Source organism: Varanus komodoensis, unplaced genomic scaffold (genome assembly GCF_004798865.1).
Source record: "Varanus komodoensis strain SLA01 unplaced genomic scaffold, ASM479886v1 scaffold6_4, whole genome shotgun sequence".
Lineage (NCBI taxonomy): Eukaryota > Metazoa > Chordata > Lepidosauria > Squamata > Varanidae > Varanus > Varanus komodoensis.
This window is the reverse complement of record NW_025336347.1, coordinates 19,269,347-19,287,757: the sequence shown is the minus strand read 5'-3', so window position 1 is coordinate 19,287,757 and position 18,411 is coordinate 19,269,347. Positions and strand designations below refer to the sequence as shown.

At 47.6% G+C, this 18,411-nt stretch overlaps 1 protein-coding gene across 1 annotated transcript in view; it reads left to right on the top strand.

The window, feature by feature from the left end:
- Positions 1–18,411, top strand: part of CPNE9 (copine family member 9) — a 59,181-nt gene that overhangs the window by 22,136 nt on the left and 18,634 nt on the right. The window contains exons 5-13 of the mRNA XM_044451713.1: positions 1,233–1,336; positions 1,506–1,545; positions 3,689–3,691; positions 5,553–5,629; positions 7,334–7,397; positions 9,356–9,459; positions 12,214–12,318; positions 12,860–12,901; positions 16,606–16,681. Coding sequence (XP_044307648.1) covers positions 1,233–1,336; positions 1,506–1,545; positions 3,689–3,691; positions 5,553–5,629; positions 7,334–7,397; positions 9,356–9,459; positions 12,214–12,318; positions 12,860–12,901; positions 16,606–16,681 — 615 coding nt within the window. The remainder of the gene's footprint in view (positions 1–1,232; positions 1,337–1,505; positions 1,546–3,688; positions 3,692–5,552; positions 5,630–7,333; positions 7,398–9,355; positions 9,460–12,213; positions 12,319–12,859; positions 12,902–16,605; positions 16,682–18,411) is intronic.

The window sequence follows — 18,411 nt, the reverse complement described above, 5'->3', positions numbered from 1 at the left end:
TTGTCCCATGCTTCTTAGTTCTCACACATGTGTTACAGCAAGCCACAGAAGGACTTGTGGGGCAATCGCCCTGCCATAAGTCAGCAATCCAGGCCATTGTTGTTTATGAAAGCCCCAGCCCTGACTGGCAAGTGGCCCACTGTTGCCTCACCCGATCCATATGGTGTTGGCACAGCCCTGCATTTGGGAAGTCCTTCAGTTCTGAGGCTGCAACCTGGAGATGTGACCTCGCTACTGTGGTAGGAGATGAGGCAGATGCAGCCTCTTTGGAGCATGGTAGGTACCCCTTTCACAGCTTCAGTGGTGTTCATAGCTTCTCCTGACCTTTTGCAGAGGGAGGGCCTCATTTTGCGCAGGGCATGTGAATGCCGTTGCCTTATTGATATTGAAAGCCACCTTATCCCTAGCTCAGTTTGGGAGCTGTAGGAATTGGGCTCAGTACCCTTGCAGATGTGCCCCAAGTAAACACGGGAGCCGCTTCTGAGCCAGACAGGGACAGGGAGGTAAAAGGAGTTGTCAAGGCCTCGAGGGAGCAGGAGCAGAAGACCGGTGAGAATAGAAGGGGCAGCGTGAAAGAAACCCAGATGGAGTCAGTCTGATGGCCACTCTTCTTTCATGGCAGTCAGTTAGGGAACAAACTAAAGCTTAAGAGATACTTTGTGTTATGCAGTTTCTGCTTGGACCTTCACTCTCTTTTGACTGCATGAGGGTATTGTCTACAGCTGAACAAGCGGGTCCTAGATGAAATCAAGCTAGAACTTTCCCCAGAAGCAAAAGTGATAAAGATGAAGCTGCAGACATATCACGAGAAGGCAAGACTCACTGAAGGAGACAATAGTGCTATAGCAAAAGAAGACCAAATATGAGATGGTCAGATTCCAAAAAGGAAGCCACAGACTTGAGTTTACAAGAACTGAGCAGAGCAGTCCAGGAGAGAGCAGTTTGCAGACACTCATTCTCAGGTTCACCGTAAGTTGGAGACGGCTAGATAGCATGCAGCAGCAACGACCAACAAATAGCGGGACCACAAAGAGAGCCGGGCTCTGCATAAGCAAGACAGCCACTCTGACAACTGGTCTTCTCACCCTGATTCCAAGACTAATCAGTTAGGCCCTAAAGCTGCTAACCTTAGATGAGGAAACAGGAGCGGTGGAAATGAAACCAATTACTCTTCCAAGCCATAGAGGTAGACATGGCAACTCTTTAGCCATTTTACTCTTCTCTGTTCTCAGTTTGGTCGTACGGAAGTGATTGACAACACGCTGAACCCAGATTTTGTCCGGAAATTTGTCCTTGACTATTACTTTGAGGAGAAGCAGAACCTGCGTTTTGACGTGTGAGTTGCTTCTGTGTCCATCCTGACCTTCTTTCTCTTATCTCTCTCTGCTTGCTTCTCCGTTCAGTTCTTCATTGCTCTTGTCCCAGACAGCAAATGCTAGGCTCTGCCCAGAGTTTGGGATGCCCTACCCCAGAGTTGTCAACCTATTTTCTCTGTGTTTTTCTAGTTACAATGTGGACTCCAAAACCTGCAATCTTCCCAAGCATGTGAGTACTGTTTTCACCCCTCTTCCCCATCCTGCTTCCACTGTAACTCCCCAACAGAGGTGGGGGTGGGGTTGTTATATACTTAGGACCCAGAATATCCAGTTAGCTAAGTCTAAAAGAGTCTCTGACTGTGGATGGAATGAAATAATTTTGTGCTTTCCACACACACACACACACAGAGACCAAAGGACATACAGCTATGTCATGCAATTCCCACCGATCCAGGTTCCCCAGGCAACTGGCTATTCAGTGCAACAACATCCTAGTCCTCAGGCTGCAGGAATATCTTGAAAACATAATCCCATTGTGTGCCTGGACATCAAGGAAACCAGCATGGTCCCCTGTTCCCCACCCCCACCCCCCTGTTCCTTCTCCCAGCTTGCCATCTTCAGACATGCGGACATACCTTTTTCCCTACCTGCTGTATTTTGGGGGTGGCTTCCCTGATATTCTAGAGAGGGTTTCCAAGTGCAAGTGCTGCAAGAGTCTTCTGCACCTTTGAGAATTGCATGTAATCAGGAAGTCAGCTGGGCTGTGAGGGCAAAAACTATTACAGAGATATCATCATCACTGTTATAATTAACTTCATTTCTAAAGCACCCCACAGCTGAAGTTCTCTGTGTGGATAAAGATGGTGGTGGCAGTGGCAGTGGCAGTGATGTCGATGTCTAGTGAGCACACTTTCTAAACTTCTTAAAGCAGCCATTAGCCATGATGCTCCATAGATGCGGATCAGTATCACTCTGTCTGTTGATATCTCTTGTGAAATTCACCTTTAACTTGCATTGCAAAATAGAATGAAGAACCAGTTTAGTTTCTGCTGAAAGCCCCAATAATTCCTTAGACACAACACCTTGTCTGCTTCCAGACAGGACACTCCTCATGCTAACAGTCTGCAGGTACTGTGCAACTATTCCGTCTTTCTTTCAACTGATTTTTTCTTGCAAAGAAAAAAGATGGAAGATGCAGTAGGAAGATGCAGAATGGATATGATGAGGACATCTGGAATCACCATAAAATGCCATGAATGGGGAAGAGCAATGGCACAATGAAAGTCTCATCTTAGGGGTATTGCCAGGTAAGTCCTTTATTGTGCTACTGCTCTCCCTCATTAATGTTTTTTTTTTTTAACTGGGGGGAATCAACAGCATCTTCCACTCATGGCCCTGCTGTGCTTTCCTTACCTCTTCATCTGTCTTTTTTTAACCACGGAAGAAGAAAGAAAGAAAAAGCTGGAAAGGCTGCACAATGCCTTCTGATTGTTAGCACTAGCACTGATTCTGAAAGCCCTCCACAAAAGCACCTGATGAAACTGCCTTCCGATGCCATTCTTAAAGGTACAGGAGTTTTCTCTGGGTCTAGAATGTGTTTTTCCATAATGCGTTTCAACAGTCATCAGCTTGTGTTTTTGGCCATGCAGGCCAACACCTCTAGAGGGAATTAGGTTAGGGAAATACGTCTTGCCATAGTTCCAAAGGTGAGTCCAGGCACAATATCCATGTTCAGACAGAAAGAAGTCCTAATTCCCCCCATTCCCAGCCAGCATGGTTTTTGTTTCAGCATGCATAGGACTGCATCCTCATTCTGTCTACCGAAGCAGGCATCTATCTTTTGCTTTGCTTTCTTCCATGATTAGGTCCATCTTACCTTAAAAAGCCTCCAAGGCCTTCGCTCATTTCTTATCTCTCCACACTCATATCAACAGATCCCTTCCTGTCACCACTGTTCCTCCACCTTTCTCAATTTTCACCTTCCAGAAGTTATCTTCTCCCTGAATAAAGGAGTTTGCCTTTATTCTTGGAGCTGCCTTTCATAAAGTCTTTGCATGATGGCCTCACTTTCATCCACCCTTTGCATTTCTTCTCAAAACTCCTTTTGTCCAGGAATCCCTTGAGACAGCATCCAATTTTTCCTGCAATATTTGTGCAATTTTTCTAGATAAATAAACATTCCACCTCTGCTTTGGTTCTGGTGCATTCATGACTTGCTGAGTCAGAGCAAGGTGAGGAAACCAAAACCAAAAAAAAAAAAAAAAGGCGATATAGGAGCACCTTAGGAATGTCTCAGGAGAAGTGGGGAGAAGTCACTAACATCTCTTTCCTTGCTTTTCTTTCCATGTTGCAATTCCTGACATGACTTGCAGAAGGTAAGTTGCCTCCAGCTCTCTGAAGCGGCCATGTGGTCCTCTGGTGGTAGAATTGGGCCAGAATCAGACTGGGGTTGCTTGTAGCCTGATGGCAACAGTATTGCTGAGCCAAAGGTGCTGTGTTGGTTGTCGGTCCTTTCCTGTGAAATGGTTGTTATGCTACAAGAAAGGTATCAAAAGAAATGGTGGGAAAGGACAGGAGGGTTACAAATGAGAAAATGATGTCTGGACATCCTATCTTCCCCCCCACCACACATACAACTCTGCAGTGAAGGTGGTTGACTGCACCTTAAAAGCCTTGTCCGGAAGCTTCCCAGCTTGGGGATCAGCAGGGAAAGACAGCTTGCCTGCATGTGCATCCAGGCAGCCCCCAGGTTACAAACAAGCCCCTTTCCTGAGAAAATGAAAATTCATCTTTAAGTCGAATTTGTAGGTAATTTGGAGCACATATGGTTGGCACTAACCTTCCCCAAACTTGTGCCTTCCAGACACATTTGGACAACAACACCCAGAATTCTCAGTCAATGGCTCTGCCAGATAGGAATTCTGGGAGTTGTGGTCCAAATGCCTCTGAAGGCCACCAGGTTGGAGAAGTCCGGTTGGCCCTCCATGTTCATGGGGTTAGGGGCACAGGACCCCGTGAAAGTGGAAAAAGCACAACTATCCCCCCCTACCCCAACTCATTAGGGCCCTCCTCTTAGCAGCAAGGAAATGCCTGACAGATTTAACTCTCTGGATGGCTGGGGCAGGAAGGTTTTACAGGCCTTCCTCTCTCCACTTTTGACTCCTCTTTATGTCGGTGACGATTTTCTGCAGAATTTTTTTAATTAATAGGCTTTATGGCAGTTTGTTCATAAGTGCGGGTTGTTTGTAACTTGGGCGTTCGTAACTCAGGAACTGCCTGTTCTCAGACAGAGCCTGGAGATGCAGGGCGTTCAAAACTGTGTCCAGGCATCCCCGTGCAGCGCGTCGTAAGAGAGGGCACTCTCATCCGGGGCCCCTTTCCCTGCTGAGTCCTGTCCAGGACACACTCTGCCTCCTGCTTCTGTGGGCCCTCTGCTCACTCCCACTGAAAGCAGAACGGCGGCCACTGAAGAGCACAAGCGGCGCGCTCTGCACAGGATCGATGTGAGGAAGAGATAAGGTTTCTGGTGACAGGACTCTCCGTCACTGCAGGAAAGCATCTTCCTCCTTGTCACCGTTTATTTTTCTCCTGATTTCCCAATGGAAGCCTAGCAGGACTAACAGCATCTTCGTACGGAACAAATGCAATAGTATCAAATGGAATATTAATGGGAAAACATTCCCCTAACCAAAAATGCTATCATATTCGGAACTTAAACATCAAGCTGGTGAATAAATATGAAATTCATAAATATATTGAGCAAAGTCAGGGACAGCAGAGTATGGAGATGAGCTGCAGTTCCTTCTCTGCACCTCCTGTTGTCCTCTGCCTTAGCCATCTCTCCCTCTCCTTCCGGGCTTCTCTACATGAGGCTTTTAACCACCGATTTACCCATGTTTGCCCTTCCAGATTATTTGTGGGATTCGGAACCAGTCTTTTACACATGTTTCCCCTCCAGATTTTCTTTCTCTGTCTTTCTGTATGTTCCATTACACAATTACAGGGAGGGGCTGCATCCTAGCAAAACAGCATAAATACACCAGCATTTCATAGCACCATTTCCAAATACTACTGGTCTTTCCTCAATTTAAAAAAAAAGCCACAGAACTGGTTGCAAAGCACCACAGGAAAGGCCCTGGGGCAGGAGGATGTCATGTAAAGCACCTGGAAACAACTGTGAGGACTCAGGAGAGCACAGTGAATGCCTTATATGGAAAAGTCTTCTCTTTCTTGCAGGACTTCCTAGGACAAGCCTTTGTGGCACTCGGTGAGGTAATAGGCTCCCAAAGAGGTCGCCTGGAGCGGCCCCTCACGTGAGTCCTTGTGGCAATCTCTTGCGTTGGCAGTGGCCTCGTTAGCACCTTGCGGGGTTGCGGCATGCAGTGACGTGTGCTGGGTGGCTTTTGTTCTTGCTTTGTCTCTGTGGGACAGGGGATATTGGGTATTCCTGAGGGTCCTAAAGAAGAGAAGTATCAACGCAACATTTCCTTCTAATATTGTGCTCTGCTTTGTTCAATTATATGCTTTGTTGTTGTGTGCTGTCAGCTCTGACTGGATGGGGGCCCTATGCATGAATCGCCCTCCAAAACGTCCCATCCTTAACAGCCCTGCTCAGCTCAGGATCTGGAAAAGGGAATGCTTGTTATGCATTGAAACTTTTGTGTTTCTCATGTCAAGTAATCTGTTAATTAGTTCACAGCTACCCAGTTAATTGATTGATTAAAACAGTTCACTGATGAGCAGTCCTAGTTGGGAGTGCAGTTCAGCTCCGCAGAGAGATGTGGCAGAAGACGACTCCCATCTCAGTGTCTGAACTTGCACCCAGCTGCGTTAGCAATCCTCTATATGGGCTGCAGGATTTGGGTGAGAAGTGCTTAAGCCAAGAACAGTCCCCAGTGCCTGGCCGCATCGGCCTTTTGCTCTTCTGCAAGGGTCTGATGGAACCTCCTTGGATTTTGAGCAGGCAACCAGGGCAAAGTGGGGTCCCCTGGGACAACTCATCTCACCCTTCAGCATTCATTCCTTCTGACAGAGCACGCCTCTCACCGCTGCCCATTTCAGGTACACAAATTCGGGATATGATGATGCCGTGGTCACACTGATTTACAGGCAATTGCCATACTGTGGAGGGAATTGGGGTCATGAATACCATAGCAGCCAGCCCTTCCTCTGTTTTCCCCCCACCACCCCCATGTCTTCTCCAAGCAAAGGGTCTCAATCCCAATGCAGTTTGATTATCATTGTTTCTTTCTCGCTGACTATGGCCATTTTGGGGGACAATCAAAGCAAATAAGGCGGTTATATCTTCGTAATATTGCTGGGGGTAGGGGTGAGGGTGTGAGTCCCCAACTCTGCATCATGCTACCCGAAGATCAGGTTGTGGTTTGATGCTGTCCAGTAAGGGCTGTGTCATGCTAGTATTTCCTTATGCATGGGCCTGCATGGCCAAGGGAATTTTGACTTGAACACTTTCATTATTGTTCAGCTATCTGAGCAATGCCTTCTGGAAGTTACTTGGCGCAGAATAAGAAAGGATTCTACATTTGCAGCCCTTGCTCTTTACCTCGATTTTTACCAAGCAAAATCATAAATCACCCTTTTAATCAAGATGAGCAAGTAAAAGACTTTGATTTTTGACACCCTTTCAGTACCAAATCACAGGTGAAGAGAGTGCCCAGACAAGGCCGCTGCTACAGGAAAGCCCTTGTATGTATGGTAATTCATGCAAAGTGGAATAGTTAAACTTTCTCCTCTGGCCATTTATACCTACCACACCAGTGTTATCAATGCTTGCATGCATTCCATTTTCCAGAGGGGTAGCCAATTTGGGTCTCTTGCAGCAACCCCCCCCCCCCCCGAGGCTTTAAGGCATCTGAAACCCTAGTGATTTTGTTCTGGAATCAGTTTTCATGGACTATAATCCACTTTATGGAATGTACTCAGATGCCTGAGTTAGGCCTTCCTGGTAGTAACCCGGGAAGAGTCCTTTTGAGCTGACTCTAAGTTTCTCTCTTTAGGGGGGTTCCAGGAAAAAAGTGTGGCACCATCTTGCTGTCTGCAGAAGAGCTCAGCAACTGCCGGGTGAGTTGTCCATTGTCCTCCGACAGGTTTGCCCCTGGGGGAAACGGTTTGCAGGACTGGGACCTGGCAGAAGACAGCAGGAGGAACAGGGAGAGGGAAGCAGCCCCTCCATGGAAAGGGCAGCTTGGCCAGCCAATAAGAGGAACATAACCTTACGAAAGCTCCCAGACGGGGCTTTTATTGTGCCATCACACTGCCTTGTTCCTGACACTTTGCGGGGCTCCAGATGATGAGCTCTTCTGCTTTGCCATTGTCCTGTGGGTTCCCACCATGGCTTTCATCTTCTTTCCTTACCACACAAGATGTCCTAAGGAAATGAAAAAGGTGGAATAACTGGTGATAACCTTTCCTTTGCATTGCTAGGAGCCCTTGGTCTGGAAATACCCCAAGACATGACTGTGTAATAATGTACATAAATCAGATATGACAGTTTGGTACTCAGTTGGGCTTTTGAATCCCCATTGCTACATATATTTACACAGCTGAGTCAGAGGGCTTATTATATTGCCGAAACAGATTCTTGGGGGGAAATGGTTTTTTTCATACATAGTCCTACTTCTTAAATGAAAGGAGGCTTTTCTCGCCCCTTTGGCTAATTGTTCTAAACCCCTGATTGTTGTTGTTGTTGTGTGCTGACAACATCTCTGGCTTATGGCGGCCCTATAAAGGAATAGCCTTCAAATGGTCCTGTTCTTCACAGCCCAGCCCTTGTAAACTCGGGCCTAGGGCTCCCTTTCAGCAGCTGATCCATCTCACAGTCGGTCTTCCTCTTCTTCTGCCATCAACTTTCTCTAGCATTACTTCTTTCTCCAGTGAGTCTTGCTTTCTCATGAGGTGCCCGAAGTATAACACCTTCAGTTTCATAATTTCTGCTTCCAGGAAAAGCTCTGGCTGGCTTTGATCCAGGACCCGCTTGTTTGTCATTCTGTCGATTCAGGGTGTTCACAAAGCTGTCCTCCAGCACCGTGTTTTGAATGCATCCATTTTCTTCCTGTCAGCTTTCGCATGCAGCAATAGTTATAGGGAAAACAATAGTGTGGATGAATGTGGCCTTGGTCTCCATAGAACTAGATTTAAAAAATAATAATAATGCAGTGTTCCTCACATATGTAATGTGAAACCACCTATAAAAGAGAAGAAGCTATGACAGAGAAGTTACAGGGGTTAACTGAAGGAAAACAAATGAGTTTTCAACCACCCACTGCAGTTTTGTTCTAAGACTCACAAGCTTTATATTAAAACAATTCCGTAATTCTCTGTCATATATTCTAGTATGAAGAACTGCCCTTCATTTTTAACTATTACTTCTTTCACAGCACATTTAAAAGGATTCTTCCCACAGTGGCCAGGCCTGGCTAGTGAGGGCACTGAGGGGTGAAGTAATGGCCAAAGGAGGGTCTCAACCGTCTGCTTAAAGCCACAGTGTGTGATAAATGCTGCATAGGTGGGACCCAGAGCTCACTGGCCAGTGGGGGCTCAGCAGTTCTGGGGCCCTGGTTGAGAAAGTGAGATCATACCCCACCACGTGGCTTGCTTTGACCTGAAAGGACGCTGAGGTCCAGCCTTTTGAGGACTGAGCTACCCCACATTGTCTGCGGCAAGCACACCGAGTCGCCTCACACACCATTCTCCCCTGGTTTCAAACTGTATTAACTGCAAAGCTGTCTACTGCTTAGCAAAATGTGCCCCTACTGACTGAAGATATCACTGTGGGCTTCAACCCCATGGACACATTTAATTATTGCATTTTAGATACCAAATAATCCAGAGGTGCAAGCCTATAGGCTTCCCTTAGGATACATGCCAATTTCCAGTTCTCTACGTTGTGCAGTCGTGCCACTATTGCACTGATGCACACACGGGCAAACACATCCCTCCTTTTAGTATTGTTTCAGTAGTGCTATTTAGAAAGTGTCACTGCATCTATTTCTTGTTCTGATGGAATGTTTTTGTTGCAGGACATTGTCACCATGCAGCTGTGTGCCAACAAGCTTGACAAGAAGGATTTCTTTGGCAAATCTGACCCCTTCCTTGTCTTCTACCGCAGCAACGAGGATGGCACGTACGCAAGAGATGTCACTTTTGAGGCCCTGGCATCCAGCTTACCAGACACATCTGGATCCCTATCATCCACAGACACCCACAAGTTTGCTGGGAAGCTGCTTCCCCTGTGAAGCAGCAAGTTTGTTTTTCTGTCCACCAGTTCTCTATCTGATCTGTCTTTTCACCATCTCAGGGTTACAGGAAGTTAGAGGGATGTGCTGACATGCATTATCAAGCCACTAGACCACAGTTGTTCCCTCCAATACATTCTGAGGTGGAAACATGTGGTCATTTTGTGAGACCGGCCTGGTTCCCTCCAGATGGACTGCAACTCCCAGAATCCTCCACTCTGACACCTAGAGGGCACCAGATTGGGGGAGGCTGTGTCAGACAAAAATACCAGTATGTTTACATTTATTTACATCCAGGAATATGCTCAGTGCTCCCTGGTCTTGTGAAGAGAGAATAGCCACCATTTTGTGGTAAGCACAGGCACTGAGAGGAGCAGCTAGGCCCAAGGTGGGCAAGCCTTGGTTCCTTGAGCAGAGGCTGAGGCTTGTGCCTTAGCTTTGTGCCTTCCTGTCTCCAGTCCAGGTCCATGGGCCAAAACATGTCTTGTGCCTGTTGCCAATTGCAGCACCCCAAAACATCCCAAAAGTAGTAGGCCAGAGGAAGGCCCCAAGAATAGTTGGCCAGAGGGAGGCCACATTGTAAAAACACCACAGTCATACTGTCCCAGAAGGGAGGGAGGATAAGAACAAAATGAACTTTGTGTAACCCACAGCTAACACACTAGCCTGATCTCGAATACAGTAATCAAAGGGACAGTAGAAACTGGTTATAGCCACCATGAAAGTTGCAAATGTGCAGGGAATAAGAACATGGCAAGCCTGTGTGAATCTCAAGCAGATGAGAAATAGACATGGGAAATGTCTGGTCCTTGACAGAAGAAAGGACTCTTTGAAGCTAACAGCAGTGGGGGTATGGCTACATGGATGTGTTGATGCATTAGATGTGTATTAGTTGACCCAATTGCTTAGGGTATGAAACGCATGTACCAGGGTGCAACTTTCGAGACACTGCTTTGGGCTGCATATCCCCTTTCGTCTCCCTTTATTCTATAATGCACTAGAATAAAGCTGGTTTTGGCTCTAAGTCTCGTCTCAGGCTCCTTTTGACTTGGGTCTTGGCTCCACCCGAGTTTGCCCTAGCTGTTGACTGGCTGAATTCGGTAACAGTTTCTGGTGCCCAATGTGGGGCAACCGAGTGGACTCAGGCGCATTTTGCCTCAAAATTCTTAAGCCTTCTCCCTCAAAGAACCTCTTTTTAGATGGGTGGACAACCAGCAATAGAAAGCTCTCCCTCAGCAACTGTTCTTGGGGTCTGCCTCTGGCCAACTACTTTTGGGGTGCTGCAATTGGCAACATGCATTTGGGACAGACACTGAAGGCTCAGCTTTGATTCAAGGAAGCGGACAGGGCCTTGGACTCAGTCTCCAGGCACTTCGCTTTCCTCAGTCCCTTTCACTCACACTCACTCCTTGCAAAGGTCAAGCTGCATGCTCAAGACCAAGTAACGTACATTAGTCAGGCCTTAACCGGGCCTTTCCCAGTCTGGTGCCTCCAGACACTTTGGACTACAACTGCCAGAATGCCTGTTGGCGGGGACTGATGGAAGATGAAGTCCAAAACATTAGGAGGGCACTCATTTGGGGGAATTGCCTCAAGCCCATTAAGCCACCTTTTTGTATTCGCAGTCAGATCAAGAGCTGTCCTGGATGAGGGGGATTGAGTTTCAAGGCACACGTGCAGGGGAGGAGGGAACACTTGCCCGTGTCACTACTGGCATGTGTGTGTTCTTCAGGGGAGGGTTGCCTCAGGGAATACAATTTTTCTTTATTGAGGGTTGCCTCAAGGAGTACAATTTATTGTCTTTATTGTATTACCTTGTTGTTATTATTGCCTCAGGGAAAGTATTCAGAGCAGGGATGTCTTGACCTGGGACTCCCACTGACCCCAGCCAGCTCGGCCAATACTGAGGGATGATGTGAGTTCTGAGCCAAAACGATTGAGAGCTGCAAGTTGCCTACCTCTAGTCTAGACTGCTGGTGGCTACGGCCTGGCCCCAGCCCTTGGCCGTCCGTTCAGTGACTCTGGGGGAGGCCAGAAAAGCCCCAGCAGCTGCTTAGTGTCTGGTGCAGCACTCAGAGCCAGCTGGTTTCGGCTTAGCCCAGAAAAGTGCAAAGAGTATATTCCACACTTTGATCTGAGTCACAAGGAGCCTCCCCCACCCCCGCTGCGACAGCCAAATATGCAGTCAGAAGTATCCACACAGAGACTCTGGAGACTGTGGCCCAAGGGATGCCGCTGCCTCAGGAAGAGCAGCAAATGGCATGCTCTGCCCCCAGCTGAGTCCTTATTTGGGCGGCTGAGGCAAAGAATCCCATGAGCACTTTTCTTCCTCTCCGGCAGAATAAAGCACGACATTCACCAGCAGCATGCAGCCCTTTCATGTGCTGCTGCACAACACATACCTGGCGGGCTGGCCCTGCTCACCAGAGGCAAGGCAGGGTTCGTGCGCTCTTTGTGCATGTGCGGGAAGAGAATTTGAGCAGCTGGGACAAGACTGGGTGTGCTGAAGCTCTCCCTTCTCCTTGGACATAGCGAAGAACGGCACAGGGCCTGGCATCCATGTTCCCACTGCAGGAGTACTCAGCCAGTAGCCCCTCCCTTGGGTTCTTGCACCCTTTGCCATGAGCCCTCTCTGGTTCCAGGTTCACCATCTGCCACAAGACGGAGGTAGTGAAGAACAACCTGAATCCAGTGTGGCAGCCGTTCTCCATCCCTGTGCGTGCCCTGTGCAACGGGGACTATGACAGGTCAGAGCGCATGCTGGCTTGGCTTGTATGTGTGACGTCTGGGCCAACTCCAGAGTTGGGCGTTTCTCAGGGCCCCGAGAATGGCTCATTGCCCCATCAGCACTGCCATTCTCGCGCCATGGAAGAGGGAAATCTCACACACCAGCTCAATGCTTTTAGACCAAGGGGGTCCCTTGAGGTTTAATTGCCTTTAAACTCACAGAGCCAGCATTGGATGGAGCTGAGAATGAGGCCCAAATTCCTCCAGGCAAGCCTAAGGAGCAGCCACTGCTGAGGGGAACACATGATCCTCTGGTTTTCTGGAGGAGGAAGGTAGCCGGCACCTCTCAGGCATGCTTCCCATCCAGCTACCCTCCTTGGGCACTAGCACGGGGTTCTGGTGTGGCTGTAGAGCAGCATAACATAAAAATAACTTACTGACAGTGGGTATAAACTCTGCAGCATCTCTAATATTTCCTTATTTTTCCTCTGGGGTCAAGTGCACACAGTCCTTCTCATGAAATTCACCTTCTACCTCCTCACTTTGTTACTTGTGTTCCAGGACGGTGAAAATCGACGTCTATGACTGGGACAGGGATGGCAGGTAAGGTGCTGGGTTAGCTTTGTCTAAAGGGGAATTTGTTTTGTTTTGTGCCCAAGACCATCTACATATTGCATAGAATGAGGTGGTGCATGTGTGTATGTGAGAGAAAGAGAGAGAGAGAGATCAGTGCTGGTGCCAGGGTTTGAGGCCCCATCAGGCCCCTCCCTCCATGAATCTCTCCATTCATCCCCATTTTCAACAGCTGCTCTTCTTCCTCATCCTCTTTCCTGTTCTCACCCCTCTTTGCTTGCTTGGCAGGCTGCATGCTGGTGAACAAGGAGGCAGTGCTTCCTCACCATCTTCATTGTCTGGTCCAGAGGAAGGGGCAGGTGAGCAAGCAGGTTGCCCTGGCAAAGAGGAGGCCCCCTGCTGGGCTGTGGGCCCTCAGCCGGTGCTCAGCTGCACCCACTCTCGGTGCTGGCCCTGTGTATGACAATTCTGAGCTCTCCTCTAAGTAAAAAGCTCCCAGAACGTAGCAAATTTGCACATCTGAAAGATGGTAATGCTAAACATTTCTCCCTAGTGTCTGATTTTTTTATTTCTTTGAAGTGCAAAAGCATTAAAATATAATAAATATGCACCCCTCTGCAGTCTGAGATGATACAGTCTTGAATCCTGCCACCCACTCCATGGAATGCATGGATCAGCTTCCTTGACCTTGTTACTGGTAGGCTACAGAGGATGACTCTGGAAACATTGTTTGAACAACTAGGAGAGATCTTTATGAATTTGTCAGCTAAACCATTGGCTAATTAAGGGCGCTCCGAGGGCCCGTGAGTTTGGAACTGGGACTCTAACGGCCAAGCACCTGCCTCTTCCCCTTGCGGCCGGCACAGAAAGAACTGCCTCTCTGAGCACGCGAAAAGGGTGTGCAGCGGCTGGGGAGGCACGGGCGCTGGGGCTGATGGATTATGCCATGTCCCGGCAGTGTCCCAGCCTCCCTCCCTTTCCTGCGCTGTTCTGTTCTGGCCATCTGGATGACATGCAAGGCACAGGATGCTGCAGTGGTGGCAGTTGCCGCCACCGTGCCTTGCTGTATGCCCTGGGTGCAGGTGAGTCTGGGAATCAACATGCCCCTGTGGCTGCGCCCTGAGCAACTTGTTACGCACACAGATCAGATCTAACGACAATACATCGGGATCGTATCACACTCCAGCCTCTGCCATCAGCGAGGGGACCAGTGGCCACTGGGAAGCTGCACTCCTCATCAAGGCAAGGGGGAGACCAGCCTTGCCCCACTCACAGGCCAAAGAAGGGGCAGCTGTGTATGGCTTCCTTTGCCCTCCTCTGCCAGAATGACTCTGGGCTCCTCCTGCCCTGGCACTGCAGAGCTAGAAGGATGCACATCCATCGGCTGGGGGACTTTGGATTGCTAGGCTGCATGAGTTTGCGCTGTGTGTGTGTGTGTGCTATTATATTCCAGACTTCCCCACCCCAATGCCCTGCAGATGTCTTGGACTTCCCATTCCCATTGGTCCCAACTAGCATGGCCAATGGTCAGGAAATTTTGGGAGCTGAGGTCCAAAGTATCTGGAGGACACCAGTCTGGGAAAGCCTATTAAAGCTGCCTTGAGGATCATTTGATTAAAAGGCAAGAAATAAATCTTCATAATAAATAGAATTTTACTGCACAATCCTAAGTTTATTATAGCTAAATCCCACTGAGTTTGGTAGGGCTTACTCATGAGCAAAACTTACAGAACTGCAGCTTTGGTTTTACTACTAAGAATTTTTTTAAAAAAACAGGAACAAGAAGGACCTCGGTTTTAGAGTAATTTAGCTAAAGTTCTCTGTTGAATGGAGATTAGCAGGGAGGGTGTGGCTGAGGCTGTAGAAGGCCATATGTGTCCTAGGCTGGTCCATCCAGCTCTGAACTTGCACAGCTGTGATTTCCAAAGGGACATATAACCTAAAATGTGTGAAAGCTGGGCAAGAAAGTAGTACATGAATGCTGCAAATGAGCAGAGCACTTCCCACAAGCACCAGCAAGTGCCTTCAGGCCAGACAGTCAGGTTTACCCTGGAGCGACACAGGAATCTTCCTCTGTGAAGCAGTTCCCTGAGGGCAGCCACTGCTTCTGCTGGCGTAAATGTTTTTATTCCCTCCCTCCTGCACCTTCAGAGTTCTTTGAAAACATTGTATATTAAGGATGCCATCCTTAGCATATCCATGCTGGGAGCTGCAGGCCTTTTCTTCCTGCATAAACTTGCAGAGGATTGCACCTTGAAGCCCTTTAGGACATAATACTGTGGGATCCCCATGCCGTCTGGGGGCAGCATAGCATTCTTTAGAGCTGCAGCTCCAATATCCTGCAACCTATTCATGGGGACTCTGACGGCAAAGAGGGGCATGCTGGGGCAGGGAGGGGAGGGGGCTGGAGCTGCCCACTTAGCCGATTCTTGTTGGCACTAAACCTCCTTCCCTCCACCTCCCCAGCTGAAAATGGCCATCAAGGGAAGATGGGTGAGGATCTGCAGTGTTACACCTCACCCTGTGTGCTGGAGGCATGTAAGCCTCCCTGTTCAGAGGCCTGCATGTATCTAAGGTGGAAGGTTTGGGATTGCTCCCTGAAGCACTAAAGTGCGTGTTTTAAGAGTCCAGTGTCAGCATATCCACCACTTCTTTTGCCCAGGGCCAGATCAACACACACTGCACAATAAGGTCCCTTTTCTGGCTGCAGGTGGGAGATAAACACTTTTTAAACTCTTCCCCTATTAGAATATCATACTTGCAAGTGCAGGGGTTGGAAAGAACAGCAGAGGGAGACCTTTTAGATCAGCATCCTGATCTTTAAAACACAGCAGGAGAGCGTTTAAAAAACTGTTATATGCTCTCATTCTGTAGCAGATCGAGCAAGGGTATGGAAACTCTTTCAGCTTGAGGACTGAAGCCCATTTTGGAAATGCTTTTGGGGGCTGCATTCTGCTGGGGGGTGGGGTTCCTAGCCAAAAGGGGCTGGGGCCAAAATACTAAAAATGCCAACATATTTTAACTTAGAGCTCTTACTGTCAGGAGCTAAGAATTGGGAGAGGCATTTCATTCCTATTTATTTATTAGGGTATTTCTATCCTGTCTATTACGGTTCGTCTCTGAACTGCTTACAATATAAAACACCTAATAAATACATCATAATAACACACAACTGAGGATAAAAACGTAAGTAAAATATTTAAACTTTAAAATATCGGGTAAATAAAAAGGTCTTGACCTGGCACCAAAAAGCATATAACGTCAGCGCCAGGCGGTCCTCTCTGGGGAGCACATTTCATAGCCACCACAGAGAAGGCCCTGCTCCGAGTGCTCTCTCTCCTGACCTCCTTCAAGGAGGATTCCCAGAGCAGGGCCTTTGCTGCATATCTTAAGGAGCAGGAGGCCCTTTACAATCAGGGCTGTGGGGGCTGCCGAAAAGCTGAAAAACTGGGGTGAAGGGGATGGGTCCAGAGATACGTAGGGGTAGAGCTATCTGGGGAGCTCCTGAGGGCCACACTGGGCATGTGGTCCCATGGTTCTTTACCATGGCAAGCTGGAGAGGGTGGAATGGTCAGGGTGTGTGGGCCCTCTTTGGAACAAGGTGCATGGCCGTTTGGCTATGCCTGCCAGAAGCTCAGGCTGAGTCCTTAAGCAAACCGAGGCCTGTTATGGGTGTACACTTTGACTGCACCAGAACTGACTGCCTATATGGCTTCTCCCCTTTTGTGCTACAGCCATGATTTCATCGGGGAGTTCGCCACGAGCTACAGGGAACTCTCCCGTGCCCAGAGCCAGTTCACAGTCTATGAGGTAAGCCTTTTCTCCATGGTGGTACTAAATGTATTGAATCCTGTGGATGTGCCAGACAGAGAGCTGTGAAATTAGCACATGTAATCAAGCCTTCCTGGGTGTGAAGCAAACCTTAATGAAGGCAGTGGTTGGGTTCAGATAACACAATAATCCACTCAAGAATTGGAAATGGGTTGAAAGAGGGTTCTTATTCAACCTTAGGTTACTGAAACATGAACCTAGTTATGGTAGCAAAGCACAATTTGTTAGCCATGAATAACCCATAGCTCACAACTCAGCAACAAATTGCAGTTTCTCTTAACGGATTGTTCATGGTTAACAAACTATTGTGATTATGGCTGGCTTCTGACAACACAACAGCCCACACTCAAAAGTTGGGTATGGATTGTTGAATTGTGAATCATTGTGCTGTCTGAATCCAGCTGAGCTAACAAGCCATGGCTTGTTAACCATGAGCAACCTATGAAGAGAACCCATGGTTTGTTGTGTTGTAAACTCTGGGTTCTTCATCATGGTTTATCTTGTCAAGACAACATAATAACTCACATTTCAAGAACAACCTACAGTTCAATGGCAGCCCACACTCAATCCACACTCAACCCTTAAGTGTAGGTTATTGCATTGTCTGAATCTAATCTTAGTCTAGATTTTTTCTCCATCCATAACTATTTTTGCTGGAAGAACATCTTCGAGTGGTACTTACAGAAGCTTTTATTCCAATGCGTTGGAGGGAGATGGAGATGGAACGAGACTGGAATGGGAGCAAGAACCAAATGGCTGAAGCCCTTCTATACCTGCACCAGAGTCCTGATGCAGACTGGGCTGCCTACACTATCTATTAATTTTTAAACACCATCCATGCCACTAGGAATTCAGTTCACAGTTCCATACTAATTGACCTAATTTCACACTTTTAAACATGTGAACTAACATGTGCCTACATTTTGTACTAGAGTTCTTCCATCAAAAATGTCCAGAAAAATGCATGTATTCATGAAGTGTCCACCCAAATGTCAAATGTATATGTCCATGGAAAATAATACCTAAAATGCACTACTTCATGGCTTGATTTTAAAGGGGGCTTGGCTGCATTGTCCAGTGGCTACCAGGAGAGACTCTTCCCCTTTAGATGTCCTTGTCTTCATCTGTGTATATCAGCTACATTTGCTCTTCCATTAACAGCGGTTTGATTCTCAACAATTAACAAATGATATTGTTTTGGTCCATGGCACCCTAAGCTAACTCGCTTGATTTCTGCTTCTCAAACTTTTCTCCTTCTCAAGGCACAGAAGGACCATAGCTGAGTTACAAATCACATGCTTTGCACAGACAGGGACAATCTAAAGCTGGCTGCACAAATATTTATAGTTCCCAAGACATTTCAAGGTTGGTCTCTTTATCAAGAGCAATCAATATCTTCAAAACTCCTGAATAACGCTTCCAACCCACTGATAGAAAACTCATCATTAGAAACGAGGTGTTTAAAGCCTTATTTAGAAGTTCTGAAGAAATCAATAACTTGATAAAGAGAAGAATCCTGAAACAGAAAGGGAACTCTAAATGTTGGTGCAGCTGTCTTTCATTTTGTTGTAGCTGTTTGTTGTCATTAGTCGCGAAGTCATGTCCAAGCCATCGTGACCCCATGGACAACACTCCTCCAGGCCTTCGTGTCCTCCACCATCCGCTGGAGTCCACCCAAGCTCACACCGACTGCTTCAGTGACTCCATCT